The 15,833-nt window shown below is 35.4% G+C and overlaps 1 protein-coding gene across 1 annotated transcript in view; it reads left to right on the top strand.

Annotated features, from left to right (window-relative positions):
- Positions 1–14,132, top strand: part of LOC139758138 (CD63 antigen-like) — a 173,013-nt gene extending 158,881 nt beyond the window's left edge. The window contains exons 3-6 of the mRNA XM_071679287.1: positions 1,425–1,598; positions 2,274–2,417; positions 4,507–4,611; positions 8,016–14,132. Coding sequence (XP_071535388.1) covers positions 1,425–1,598; positions 2,274–2,417; positions 4,507–4,611; positions 8,016–8,081 — 489 coding nt within the window. The 3' untranslated portion in view covers positions 8,082–14,132. The remainder of the gene's footprint in view (positions 1–1,424; positions 1,599–2,273; positions 2,418–4,506; positions 4,612–8,015) is intronic.
- The last annotated feature ends 1,701 nt before the right edge of the window (positions 14,133–15,833 follow it).

Raw genomic sequence — 15,833 nt, 5'->3', positions numbered from 1 at the left:
AGTGTGTTGACAGTCTGTGCCTATTGAAGATAATTTAGTAGTCACTGCTCTAACTCTGAAACCAGAACTTGAACATTACAAACACCATACCTATTATGATGGAAGACACAGAAGGAACAAAAGTACAGGGGAAGAGAGAGAGAGAGATGCTATTGTTGTGGGAAATTACTTAAATGAAGACACAAGATATAAACCAGCACAATGGAGATCAGGAAGTTACTGTATACACAGACCCAGATACAGGAAGGAATGGGAAGAAAGGTATGAGAAGAAATTAACTGAAATGCTTAACCCTGATATGGTGGGAATAATAATTCCATCTACATGTGCATAGTAAATCTCTCAATCCTACATGCATATGTCATACTCTCATGGCCATAGACCTACTAATGTACAAGATACATACTGCCTTCCTTATCTCTTGGAGTAGCCTTGATTCACCAGGAATAATAATTCACCTTCAGAAATTTTATAGCAGACAGTTATCCTGTAAACAGTATGGTGAAAGGACCCTGATCTGAATGCACATGTGGTGCCATGAGAATGTGTTTGGCATCCATGAACACAAGAATGTGGCAACGTTGGAAGAAATAAGATGTAATTTTGATGGAATGTAGTGATGTAGAGGACTGTAATAATGATGATTATGAAGTTGTATTTGGACTCTGAACAAGACAATTAAATCTAGGAATAGCCCTTTTGTCACCAAATCTGGGAAGACTATCAAGAGCATCATGTCGTATGCTCATTTAAATCTGTTAAGAGACCTTTTGGACTTGATAGAGATTATTGAGGGTACCATTTATTATTGAGGAATATCTATGTATCAGTTAAAAGATCATTTTATTGAGTCAACCTGGGCTGTAATCTAGAGCACATGATGAGGAAGGTAGTCACCAGCTTAGCCTTCCTCAGAAATCTTTCCTAGTAGGAAGTCAAGGACAAAGGTCTCAAGCACTTATCTACAACCTTTGTCAGACATCACCAAAGTTTAAACATTGTGGATCTACCCTGTGTTACCATGAGAATTCCTCCTTCAGGAGAGACAGATTCCAGTGTGCCTCCAAGTCACCATTGAAGATGTTTATAATTTACTTTGTCTTCTTCTTTGAAAGTATTTCTCTAATATCTTCTCCTTCGTTTGGGTATACTCTCATGCTTGCAGGGGAGGGAATTGTAGGTTGTGAAAATTGATGAACCTTTTCTCTCTGAGCTGGTACCCTGTGAGCATATTTTTCCTGTTTTTTGTACTTTGTCCAGCCTTTCCCTCTCTTTTCATGAAAACTATGTAGCGGTGTAATAGAGAAGCTTTGTCATGCATAAATGATGTATTTTGTAAAAGCCATTTTATTCAAATCTTTTTATTAAAATGCTGATATTTTTTAATGTATTAATATTATACAATAATTTTGCTATATTTTCAGTTTGCTGTGCTGCTGTGCGTAATTTTCATTATTCAATTGGCTGCTGGCATTGCATCTTATATCCTACGGTCAGATGTGGAAGATTTCTTGCATCAAAACATGTTTAAATCAATGCAGAATTACTCAGAAAGCAATCCTGGGATCTACAGGACTTGGAATGTCATTCAGCATGAAGTTAGTATACCTTTATTGTATGTTTGAGAAATTTTTTAACTTCAGTAGGAGCAATTAGCATTAATACTTATAACTAGACACTTAGGATACTGAAGGAGAATTAGTTCTTGCTGATTCTTTTTATATTATCTAAGTATAATGTTTGCTGATTATATTTACTAAATAGGTACTTAAAAGGTAGCAAATTTCCCAAAGGGCATTGCACATTCATGCTCTTTTGCCAGCCTGTGGGGATTATGTATTGTGTAGTGTTTGAAGAACATTTGATAACTACAGTTGCCAAAATTTTTGAATGAAAGCACTGTATCTCGCTTCTCATTATCATCTTCACTGCAGAGAGAAACAGCCAAAAGCAACTTCACTACTCCCTTGATAAACCTAGATAATCTTGTGAAATGCATCCTCACTTCACCCTTGACAAACACAACATTATACTTGCCATCCTTGGCAAACACAACACTACACTTGCCACCTTTGACAAACACAACACTACACTTGCCACCCTTTATACACTGTACTACACTGTTTAGCCTACATATCCTATACTACACTACACTCACTAGCCTGTATACACCATACATTACACTCGTCAGCTTTTATCGCCTGTATAACACTCATAGCCTTAATCTCCAACACTTACAATACAAGTCTGTATCTGCTTAAAACTCTTTTCAGCATGCCTGCTGTGGTACTGATGATTATGAGGACTGGCTAGCTACCTCCTTTGGAGAAGAAGTCAATGGTGTTCCTGATGGCTGTTGTAAGGAGAACACTCCTGGTTGTGGAAAGGACATCTTCGACAAGTCAAAACATCCTGATGTAAGGGTCCCTATATAATCCCAGTTTTGTTCAGATTGTACATATAGTGTGTTGTTTCCTGAGATATATGTTTTAGTGTTTTGTTATTCCTTTATGTTTGTTCCCAAAGGTATATGTTCGAGTGCTTTGTTTTTCATTTTTTTTTCGCTCCTTCCATTATGATCATGATTAATAGGTTTTATTTTCGAAAGGTATGCTAGATGAACAAAATTCAGCTGAAAATAGTTAAAGGCAGATTGTACAAGTGCACTAACATCTGCAGATTTCTTGATAAAACCATTCATACTAGGTAGTTGAACTTGTTAGTTGAATTCACAAGACCAGCTAATGGAATTTGGGGTAAAAGAGAATGAGTGTTCTTTGTTATATGGACTAACTAGCTCTTTTAGTTAATGGACTTTATAGATAGAGAATGGTTTTAGCTTCAGGTTATTCAACAAACAAAAGATTGATGATATTGATGGAGGCTATACACAAAATGGCATATCAAATTCTAGAAAAGGAAAACCATGGAAAAAACTGTGGGGCCTGGTTCAGAGCATGATACATGACAGAGATTGGAGTTGTTATGGGAAAAGAGGCCATTTCTTATCTGTTCCTGAAACTACTTTGCTAATGCAGGAGATGGCAAATGTGTATGAAATAGAACTAAGCTAGTACCAGCCAGCCAAGCATTACATATAATCATTGTCTTTGACAGTGATATTAAATACATTCTGGAGCATTATGGTTAACCACTTTTCATGAACGAAGACCAGCTATAATTTGTACCAGGTGAAAATACAGTAATATACATGAAACTGTTGCAAAGAAAGAGAATGGTCATTGTTTTCCTAGACTTTGCTAAAGCATGTGACAAAATGATCTGTAGACTTTTATTAGAGATGCTTGCAATACATAGTAGAGGCAATAGGAAAAGAGCTTAGATTTTAACTAACAGAAAATCCAAAGTGCTGGCAGACTGGGAGTACCATAGTGAATGGCATTATCTTCATTGCTGTTTATAATTATGACTTCAGACATAGGAAGAGGTGCTAGAGAAGGTATAGTCAGGTGTTCTGCAGATGACATGAAACTAAAATGAGAAAATTAGAGAAAAAAAATGCAAAAAAGTCTCAAACAATCCACAGATGGGCATAACAGACCCTGATGGCTTAACCCTTTTGGTACCGTCACACTCAATTAAGGCAAGTGTAGAAGAGTGCTACTATCCTCAGTTTAACCACTTGGTACCTCAAAATCCTTTGTTCAATGTAAAATATGTATACTGGCCACAGATGGCAACCCAGACAAGGATGTAAAGAAACAGCTTGGAGGCCTCATTAACCCTCAAGTGAGCAAGGAAGATAGTTGCTCACCTTTTTTTTTATGGCTCGCTTTGTCTGAAGCTTGTCCAGTGCACCTACTGTATCTTCACCAATCTCATCAGCCTTGTCCACCCTCCTCTTGGATATTTTGCCTCTGCCACCCTTATAAGCATTCTTGTGCCCTAGAAAATAAGGAGAGTACTGGATAAGTTTATCAGATGAGAAAGAAAATCTCATTATTTACATGAAGAGCAGAATGAAGAGGTGGAGTATAACATTGGCAAGGGTGAGGAAGGCTGGCCCCACACAGGACTAGTAGGATCAGCAGTAAGTTCTAATGTATTTGTTTGGTTAGAAGGAAGTCATTGTTTAGGCTCAGTATGTATCCCTTTGTTAATCATGATTGTAGGCTCTTAATTTGTGAGAAAAATATAATGGTTTTAAGTTTCTAGTGTACTCTTAATAAATCAGAAAATGGATATTTCTATAACTTAGCAGTATTAAAGAATTCTTTGCATAAGGAACACTGACCTGCAATTCCAGGTACAGCAGATTTTATTAAATGTTGATGTAGTTGCTCAAGTAACAGATTTTGATGATTAGACATCTGGATTAACAAAGCTTTGGTGTACGTATACATTGAAGATCTGTGCCTAATTAAAAGTAATATTTGAATAACATTTCTTTGCACAGAAGTACCTTTGTATGTATTGAAGCAATGATTAAGATGGTTTCAACTTTTTTTACTAAAAACTGTGTTTAAATCATTTCTGTTCTTGCAGCTTTCTACCATCAATACTGAGGGCTGCTTCGATAAACTGAAAGGGGATGTGGAAGAGAATGTGACCATCTTGGGTGGTGTTGTCATAGGCATAGGATTTGTCCAGGTACTGTACAGATTATGTAAATGTTACATTATTTAGATGAAATTGATGGGCACTAGAAGCATGTGCATGCATAAGTATTAAAATATTTAAAAGTGTTTGCTAGGGATTTTTCGCCATGTAAACTCATTACAAATTCATAAATCTTAACAAATTTGGAGCAATTTAGTAAATAAGGTGTATTTTTAAGAACTTTAAGCACAGTTAGTAAACACATTTACTTATGTTGACACTGATGCCTATAAAGTGAATATGAGGTACATGCAGATACATGACATTAATACTTATGGTTTAGCTCTATCATTCATTTGTGAGTATAGTGCTGTATGTATAGTGATTAATCATCTGCTGTTATAGGGACTCATAGAAAAATGGAATACCAACTTAGAATTATGTTTTGCTTTGCAGCAAACATAAAAGCTACAATGAAAGTGAATGTCTGGGTTGTAGTTATACTGAGGTTGTGGATTGGGGAGTCGATGCATGAACAGAGTAGACACATTGGGGGTCATTCTTTAATTATCATGAAAGAGGGCACTGTACCTCAGAAGAGAAAAAAGTATATTACCTTGATGAGGAAGATTAATGGAGGGAGGATTTAAAGAGAAACTCCCTTGGAAAATACTTGTCATTACTTAGGGACTCTTGTGTTTAATTTTAATTCTACAACTCCGAGAATCCTTTCATGAGGCTTCTGCAGCTTCAAAGCTAGCATTATATCTGGTAACATGGAAATAATGGACTCCTTTGGAGTGAGAATTTCTTCAATGAAGTTTTGCTCATTTTTCTCCATTGATGCTTATACAACCTCGCTGAATGTGACTTTTCACCAACGATGCAACCACATACAGGTAATGGTAGTGCTATAGTCCGAAATTAATGCCTGGAATAATTTTTTACCCTTTGTATCAGGATTGCCTCTCTCATTTCTTGTTTGTACTTTATGGCAGGAAGTCACATAGTAATAGAGTTGTACATAGAGGAATTGGAGGTGGTGGAATATATGAAACAACAACAGCAAAGTTATAAAGGCAAGAGAAATTTTGAGCCATGTGACTGAAAGTTAGGAGGCTTAAGATGCATAAGGCAAGAAATGGTAGGTTTAGTATCCAAGTATGTGCAAACACCATCCATGGAAAAGAAATTGTTGTAGATATTAAAGTTAGAGATCTGCTGGTGTAGAGGGGAAGCAGCCTTGGACAGTTGGGTTTCAGAGCGATTAAGTGCATTAGGGAGAGAACTGGGGAGATGGTGTTCCACGAAGATTAGATTAGTTTTGAGACTGCAAGCATTGCAGAAATGAAGAAAGAAAGAACTAGAGCTGAGAGATGTGTTGAGAAGATTGGAATAGGCTTCAGAATTTTTTTGTCTGTTAAGGGCACCCTCAAATTGAACTATCATATTTTTTTTTTCTTTTTTGGGGAAAAAAGGAAGGAAAAACTGGTGATGAAAGTGAAGGGTAGTGTGTGTTGCATGTTGTCAAGGGTTGTGGTATAGATGGAGAGGTTATGAGTCTGTGGATTGGGTACCGGCAACCCACTCGTACACAAGGCAAAAAGAGCAAATAACCAACCAAGACCAGGGTGACAGTTGGCACAGTTCTGGCTAACTGCATTGCCATCACAGATCTTTTTGATAGAAGGCAGTAGCATTTCCCTTAATGATTGATGCCTGTCATGTACTGCTAGGTGCCACCTCCAATTGACAAAGTAAGCTACAAAGTGTTATTTGAGAAGGTGGCAAGACAAAACATCAAAGGAAAACTAGGAAAGTGGATTTAAAGATTATAACTGACTAGAAACTCTTTGTGGTTGCATGTGGAACCATGTCTGGTGAACATTTGCTTTCAGATGTACCATATGTAATGGTATAAGCTTCAATATTCTTTGTAGTATGATCTAAGATATAGATAAGGATGTAAGGTAGAGTAGGCGTTTTGCCGATTACATAAGAGTGAGTAAAACTGTGCACTGAAGATAATGTAAAATAACAGAGACCTGGATATTGTATACATATGGAAGGAAAATACCCTGAATGAATTTGATGCAGAGAAATTTGAACAAATATGGCGTGGAACTATGTAGTATGTCAATGCTATCATGCAGAGAAAATGTCAAAGGCATGGGAGTTAGTATAAGTGAATAACCTGAATCAAAAGAGCACATTCAGTATAGGATTGAGAATTTTCATTAAACGTAGACAGAAAGCCAAGGATAAAAATGTTTTGTGTATGTACTACATTAGAAGCAAAACAGAAGACTTTTGTTTTATGATCACCAGTTAATTAGATGGAAATAAACATGTTAGAAGGAATATGGAAACACTTCACAAGCAAAACTAATGGTGTGAAGCATATTAACTACTACTGCTACAGGCTAAGAGAACTGTACTCTGCAGTCCAAAAAAGAAGGGAGAAATACATGATAATATTTACATTGTAGATTGTTGAATGTAGTTCATGGAAACACACTGGAATGATTTCAGATGAAAATATAAAAGTATCATGCTAAAAAGCTTGGAAGATTATTGGATGCAGCACCAGGAGAATTAAGAAATACACATGGAGTGAGGAGTGAATACACACACTTTTGAAAGATTACACTTATGGCTCAGGTCACTCCCTGATGAACCTCAAATTGATCATTATTCCAAAGGAGTAACAGCTAAGATATGCAGTGAGCACTACATAGCTAGCACAGCTATTCCGGCTAAATTTTGTAGGTACTATTTGGGCAGGTAGATACTCTTCCTTATCAGCAGTCATGCTCATCTGACCAGTTTTATCTATACTCATACCATATACTATATATTTATGCACATCCTTATGTGGAAGTAAGTAAAGTATTATCAGCTTATACCCACTGATGCACATCTCGCATATTCTTTCACCACAATCATATACAACAAGAATCCCCACACACACACTCTTTGCTTACTCATTTCTTGCTCATCTATGTATGCCACCCATTACAATGATTCACTTCATCAGTTCTTCAGTCAGAAGTTGGAAATGTCCCTTCATCTGCACAGTCACCAGCAGAAATTTTCCTCCAGTCAAACATATTTCCTTATTGGTACAGTGTTTAGATTATTTATTTTCCTTGTTGCATCCTTTAATCTCTAGTTTCATTTAAATCAGCTCTCTAATGTTTAACCTCTAGTGAGAATATCTGAGTAATGAACATGAATTTAAATGACAGACCCGTAAATAGCCTAAAGGAAACTAGAAATTATAATGCTCTAACCGCTTGTTTATTTTTCATCCAATAATGCTTTGGGGTCCTATAAAAGCTGTTAGAATGCAAGTTTATGGACATTCATATAATACTTTATGAAGCTTCATCACATTCAGTTTGATGATCATTTCTGTATTACTGTAACTAACATTAAAATTTTATCTATTTCAGCTGATTGGAGTTGTATTTGCATGCTGTTTGGCTAAATCTCTCAAGCGACAATATGAAACCGTGTAAGTTTACAAGAGGTCCTTTGCCATTCTGCGATAAAATCTCATCCTGCTTATGCCTGCTCAGACATTTGGGTTTGGCTCTTATTTAGTATTTGCAGTTTAGTTTTACTCAGGAGGCCAGGCATCAGTGTTTAGGGAAGGTGGTAAGATGAGATTTTCATACTAGTTGTATGAACACAGTGTATCACCATTATTCAGCTTTGTTGGACTTGTGTCATAAGAAGTAGCTGATGGGATGAGTATTGATAAAATTGTAATTTTAAATTAGCTTGAGAATATTTAGCATCTTTTAAGAGCTAATTATCAATAAATGATGGTGATACATAATACAGTAGTCAATAACTCTTATTATGAAAAGTCTGTGGATGGGACAGGACAGAATGTAAAATAAAATTTGCTTAATTTCCTTCTCTGCACAAAATTGATGAGGTGCTTGGCCAATGAAATAATTGTCATTAAGGTTGGTAAGGTTGTGTCAAAATATGAATGTGAGAATTTACATCTTATCGAATTGATGATTGTAGTTGTAAATCCTTTTTGGGATGGTAGTAAGTTTAATACATTGGTCATATTTTTGAAGACTTTAGCCTGCCAAAAGTATTCATGGAACTAGGTCCACTTGTAACTCAATCTTCAAGCAAGTGTATCACCTTTGGGAAGAGTTTACAATAAGACTGCTATGGCCTGTAGATCTAAGTCCTGAAAGGAGTCACTTTGAAAGTACCTTCTTTCAAAATATCTGCAATATGAAAATCAGAATGGTGGTGTCACTTTAATGCACATTTTTATATTAGGATCCTTCATCTTGTGCTGTGGCAGATCTTTAATATTAAATTTTAATTGATTTTGTTTTATTCATCACTATAGCTAAATGTATGTACATATATGATCTGAAATTGTCATTACTTTACTTGGTATTTCTCTGTTAATTTCAGAGTATTCCACAACCTATGATTATAAATATTTATATTAAATTTTGTATACTCAAACTGTATGCTAAGGATGTTAATGTAATTTCATTTTTGTCAAATTTACTTCTTAATACACCTGTTTTAGTCTGTCACATGAAAGGCATGTGTCCCCTTTTAACACTATTTTATTTTTATACGTTTTGGAGAAAGAATTGCCATACTTTGTTTCCATAAATCATGTCATGTCAACAAAGGGGACTGAGCTTGTAAAAATTATTTTGAATTTGTGGTTGGGAAATGATTTTTCATGCAACTATTATTGATAGAATGATTGTCAAGATAACTTTTTAACCGATTTGCTGCAAAAATTAAATAGATGTCGAAGATTTTCTACTGTAAATTGCAAAAATCACATTTTCTTCATGGCATCCCAAAATGTTTTCCCCTATTGGGTAAGTCACTTCATATTACACAGCCTGTAAAATGCCCATCAAACTGCACAGACTGCTACCATCTGTGAGCAGTGTTGGTAATCACAAATGTAAATACACAGCTATTCCACCTACACTCTGATGACTCTGCATACATTTAAACTGTATTTTCACCATAATTTAGGTAAGTTATCTGCAGATTAACATTATGATGTATAGTGTAAGAGTTTATTAATATAGTATACTTCATGATATAAAGAATTTAAAAGGATTTTTTTTCTAAGAAGTTGGTGCCTGTTCCTAGAAATCATTTGGTACATTTATTCATTCCCTTCCAATTTTTCTTAACTTGTGAGTCAAAGGTGGACGAGACCCATCACAGCAGAGGAAATGGATTAGATGCTTCACGCATCAAGCCATACAATGCAAATAATCATTGTATGTGATTTTCTGATAATACCGACACATACATAGTACACAATGTTTATAAATTATGGTAATTATTACAGGAGCTTTTCCATGGCATCCAATCCCCCCGCCTCTACTGCATAAATCACCTCATATTCAGCACACAGTGCTGCTATCTCTGAGGAGTGTTGTTTCCTTCTTTTAATGAGGTAGCATCAGGAACAGACTGCTGAGGTTGAGCCTTTGATAAAAAATATCCCAACCTTGGCTCCTTCATTTGGAAAGTAATTATACAGGAGGGTTAGATTTACAGGGGTAAATGGGTAGTATTCTTTCTTTCCTATTCCTAGGGGTAAAATTATGGTAATGTTCTATATAAATAATGCAAATTAATGATTTTGGAATACATTGCTCGTCTTATTAATTCATTTTGCTCGATTTTCCTGTCATATATTGAGAACTTTTCAGCAAGTTATACATTGTTGGAAACCTAAAATTCCATTGCTAAATATTGTGACAAATTTTAAGAGTCAGATAATGAATCTTTATGGTCGTATAAAGATGGAAATTCCAAAAGAAAATATCAAATTTACATTTTTTATGGAAAAATTACACATTTTGTGGAATAATAATATATGGTAATATTTTACATGCATAATGTAAATTCATGGTTCTGGAATATATTTGGCTTCTAAATCAGTTGTTTTGCTCAATTTTACATTTTTTTTTTGTAAACTTAAATTTTCATCATTTATTGTTTTAAAAAACTTTAATGCCAGATACGGAACTTTATATAAAGGTCATTTGAATTGGAAATGCAAGTAAAATGACCAAGTTCAGTTTTTCATTTATTCATGGAAAATGGCAGAGAAAAAGGTTGTGATTATTATTGAAATTATGAATGATGTTTATGAAAAAAAATCTAACTGAAGTTTCTAATAGTTTTGTAATTGATATTGAATATCCCAGAGTGATGATTTTCATATGTAAATATTCTGTGATGAATTCTTTATTCAGAAATAAAGTGATGTAATAATTTGATAGAATTATCATTATGAAAATCTTGACTATTACAATAATGCAAAGGTAATGGATCAAATAATACGAGATTGATTTGTAATTATTAATGCAATTATAATTGATGATACCGTGGTACTTATTGACTGAATTATGGTTTAAAGATTTTATTTTTTGTGAAGGTATCTTATGATTGGATATTACAGTGGAAATGTTGAGTCTCAATGAGTAATATTTAAGAGCTTTATAGATAACAGTGAAACACTAAGTGGCAGATATAGGAAAACTAGTCCAACAATGTCTTGTGATTCTTTCATTTATATTTATCATGAAGAATTAGTGCTAATGTGACCAGTTGATTCATACAAAATGTATTTCATAGAAAACTGAGACATGATTAAAAAGCTTGAGGTTTAGGTTAGGGTCCTGCTCCTGCCTACTTCTGAAGGTGTACCTCCAGTTTACCCTGCTGTAACTGTGTACCTGGTGCAAATGATTTGGGAATTGATCAAACACAATGCCAGCCATGTAACTCCCGGGTAATGTTTGCTTTGAATCTGAAGTGTTCTGAACCCTCCCCTTTAAAAGAAAAATTTTTTTTGAGCTCTAATAGCATACTGACTCTACCTTTCTTCATAAGACTAGGAGAACTTTACTTGAAGATGCCAGAAGAAGACAAGACATTCTTGGCTCAGTTTTCATGCCTCTATCCCTCCACTTCCAGTTAGTAGTTGCTGCTGTTATGCTTTACATTGATGTTAGCATTGAGGGGCTGCTGGGAAGTCCTACCAACATCACTAACTAATACTGTAGTTGTTTGGAGTGAAACAACTCATATAACAAGGCCAGGATAAACATAGACTGAGTATTGAAACTTGCTGACTTGTTATGCGTCTCATGATCCTCATGAAAGCAACCAATCAAACTTTGGAATAGAAATCCTTTAAGGACTGGATACTTACAAATTGAGGTGAATGGAGAATGTAATAAGATTTATTTACTCTGAATTGTATGCCTAAGGAATAGCCTTAATATTTAAGGTAAATAAGGGGAGACAGATATGATGTAATGCATATGCTGGATCAGAGATGGATGTAAGCAAGGGAAAAGGCAGTCATTTGTTTAGTGAGCTGTGAAGTTGTGGCTTCCTAATGCTCCAATAGTGGTAGACAAGTTATTCTTGTTTACAGATGTATAAAGCTTTCATATTGGCAGAGTAGCAGTATTTTGATATTTACCTACAGGATGGCTGGAAATGTGAGTTTAATATTAAATGAAAGACGTGCCAAATGTACACAAAAGAGAGACTGGCTTTTGTTCGGCTCTGGGCTATGTCCTGTTTGTTTATAAATGGCACAAAAACTTCTTTTCCTTGCCATTACAGTGACAAGGAGCACATCTTTTGTAAGTCATATCATACTTTGAATTTTTTGTAAACTTTATGGCCAATAGCTCAGCTGCATAGTTGATTTTTGTATCTTCTTAGAGAAAGAGGTGGGTACATGCCCTATCAATGCCATATTTTTTTATCTTTGTTTGTGACATCATCAACCATTGTGGCTTTTGTGGAATATTGCCAAAATATGATGTTTGTTTGAAATGATCATTAGTACAGCCACTTGATTTAATGGTTGGAAGACAAAATGGTTGGTCATGTCACATTTCTTTAGCATTCATGTGTGACTGAGGTATACTTGTTGAGGTGATGGTGTTTGAATGGTTGTTAAGTTCCTGCTGAAGGGATGTCATACTGGTGAAACTTGTGGTTTACTATGACTTAGGTAGAAAGCAAGAAATTACTTGTGGTATTAGGGACAACAGATGCAATGCTTGTATTATATATAATATATTGAAACTTATTGAATACCAGCTGTTATTTCTAGAAGCACTCAAATTTATACATTTAAAATATTGCCAGTCAAGACATCCCTTCTTATTCAAACTACCCAAGTTTTTTTCTTGTCTTCTGTCCCCTTCAGTGTTTTCTAGGTACATTTTTTTATTCTCTGATCCAACAACTTCATCTTCCCTTTCCTATCTACTATTCTACTCTTTTTTTTTCCCTTCATACTCTCCTCCTCTTTTCTCCCCTCTCTTCATTCTGTTATCTGTTGAAATGATCATTAGTACAGCCACTTCTTCTTCCATAACTTTTTTTTTTGTGCATGATATCTCATCAGTTTCCCTTTTTCTTTTTCGCTATCCTTAAATATCTTTCTCTTGAACTTTTTATCCATCTGTTCTCTTTTCCTTGAAATCCATTTTTCAGCATTCAGACATCTTTCATCCTGATCTCCCCTTTCCTCTCTTCTTGTTTTCATTGGAGCAGTTTCCTGTACCTTGATGAAGCTCTACTGTCATGTTCAGACAGATCATTGCTTCACTTAGCCATAGCACCTGGACCATCATCATGTTAGCTGGAGGATAAATCATACATGATATGGTTCAGTAATGTGGGTGATGTACATTTTCCACCACTACTTTTGGGCCTTAATGAGTATTTGCAGTTATATTTCTAGTTTAAATGCCAGTCTCATGTGTTCAGGTTATGGCTTGGATCACATTATAATGTCTTCTTCAGCTTTTGCCGTTTATGTAATAATCCATTGTTAAAAGAACATGTATATCTGAGAAAATACATTTTCAGCTATAATATGAAAAGGGACTGTCAAGAATATGTATCATTTCATTCTTTGATGTTATGAAATCACATTTTTTTTTTTTGTGATTGTATAAATCTTTGGTAAAGATTCCCTTGTCTAGGTATTATTTTGTATGTATCTGTCAAACTCATGAACAAATAAAGGGTGAAAGGCAATTTTTTACAAGACATTACTGATAAAAAAATACTGTTGTGCATGAAACTAGCACAGTATAGGTAACACTGTGCTGTCCTCTGGCTTATGCACAATTGTAGTGGGGAAGGCCTTACCATTTTAACCAGTGCTTAGGGTGATGTGTAAGCAATAATCTATATCTGGATGAAAGAAATACAGAAGTATTTTGGACCTTTGCACAGTTGCACTTGTGAAATCTATTTTGCACCTTATTAACCTCTGTACAGTTAGCAGCAGCATGGGTAATCTTGAAGAACTACATGCCTACAGTATTAATATAAACTTGCTAAGTCTGTTGTTAAAACTCTTTCATGGCAAGATTCCTTCAAGGTCTCTCAACCCAACAGGGTAATGCTGCAGTTATGTTTAAAGATTTGGATATTTATACCTTATAATGTCAAGGAAATCTATATTAGAAGTTTGTGGAAACAATAAAATTGATTCAGGGTAAGATGCATTTTTATTTGTTCATGCCTTTATATTCTTTCAATATTCCAGAAGCTTTGCCCTTTGATATGGAGTTCACTTATCAGTGAATTTTCTTTTGACGTTAGTCTTCACATTTGATCACTGCAGGAAACGGTAACTTATTTTTTTGCCAATATTGTGCATTTTGCACAAGTGAATGATAAAGGTCTGTCTATCTATATGCATCTCTGATGCCTTTTCCCTTTAAGAATTTCCTTGAGGGGGTAGCCACAGTAAAATGGTCTCCATAAATGGTGAACTCCAGTGCTGCTTCTAAGCTTTTAGTGTCTCACCCTTAACAGACCATCAGCAGAGGGCAACTCTAGTGCAGTAGTTCCAGAGGCTCCTACCTAACATTTCCAATATTACAGATGCTCCTCAACTTATGGGGTTATGTTCCAAGAAGCCCATCATACGCTGATAATGCATTTAATACATTTATCACTGTACATCTAACCTACCCAACATCATAGCTTTGCCTAGCCTGCCTTAAACATTCTCAGAACACTTGCATTAGCCTACAGTTGGACAAAATCATCTAACACAAAACCTCTTATAATAGGGTGTTGAGTATCTCATCATAAAGTTGAAAAACCGCAAGATGAACCATCGTAAGTCAGAGGTCATCTGTATTTCTACCTAATGCACCCAGCTAATGTTCGTACCATGCTTGTCTAATGCTCCTACGTACTACTACTATATATTGCTCTTACCATTTTCCCAAAAGACAGGGCTAGCACATAGCATTCACTTCTGAAAAATCTAGAGTTAGAAAGACTGAGTTGTGCGAGTCAAGTGTTATGAGTGACAAGGAGATATTGTATGTTTGAGGACAGAATGCTAGCAGTACATATGTGGATGAGGCAGAAAGAAAAGACAGCAACCTAGGTCAAAGGAGTGCAACTTTATAACCACTGAAGTGTTGGCTTACTACACAGCCTTCACTGACCCTCCTGATACCCAGGCAGATACTGCTGGTAATGTACCTCCTAAATCAGTGGCTGTCTACCAACTGCTGCCTAAATGATGCAGATACCAATTGTATATAAAGCTGTTGAAGTGAATGAATACTGTTGGTATCTGAAACTTATTAGGAAAGCAGCTAAGAATTTTTGCATATTTTTGAAGCAGTTAAAATGAATATATGAACTGTGGTGTCCCAAGTTTAAGAAATAGGCAAGCTAACACCAGAAAAAAAAGTAGAATTACATTAAAATGGAGGGACATGAAATTAGCTACGTCTGTATGGGGTCAACATGCATACAAGTGTTTTTCCTCAAAAAGTAAAATGTTTACGAGTAAGAAAGGGTTCCTAGTGAAGGTGGGTCTGCATCAAAGATGTGTGATAGCATTAAGGCTTCATTTTGTTAAGGAGAGCGTGATGAAATGTGAGCATCAATGAAGGAGAGAGCAAGTCGGAAGTATGCTGGCAGGTGAGAAAATCCAAAGGTCAGAGACAGATTTTGAGAGAATATTTAAGAAGAAAAAGTGGAAATTACAATTGGACAAACATAAAATAACACTGGTCAACATAACTTTTTTTTTCTTATCAAGGATGCAGTGTAACTTTTCTCAATGTATTTCTGATACATATTACAAATTTTTAGTCTGTTTCAATATGACTTATTTTCCTTCTACAGATACATAGTTTTTCAGTTCAACTACAGCTACATAATGCATAGGT

Source organism: Panulirus ornatus, chromosome 29 (genome assembly GCF_036320965.1).
Source record: "Panulirus ornatus isolate Po-2019 chromosome 29, ASM3632096v1, whole genome shotgun sequence".
NCBI lineage: Eukaryota > Metazoa > Arthropoda > Malacostraca > Decapoda > Palinuridae > Panulirus > Panulirus ornatus.
This window is presented reverse-complemented; position numbering and strand designations above follow the sequence as displayed.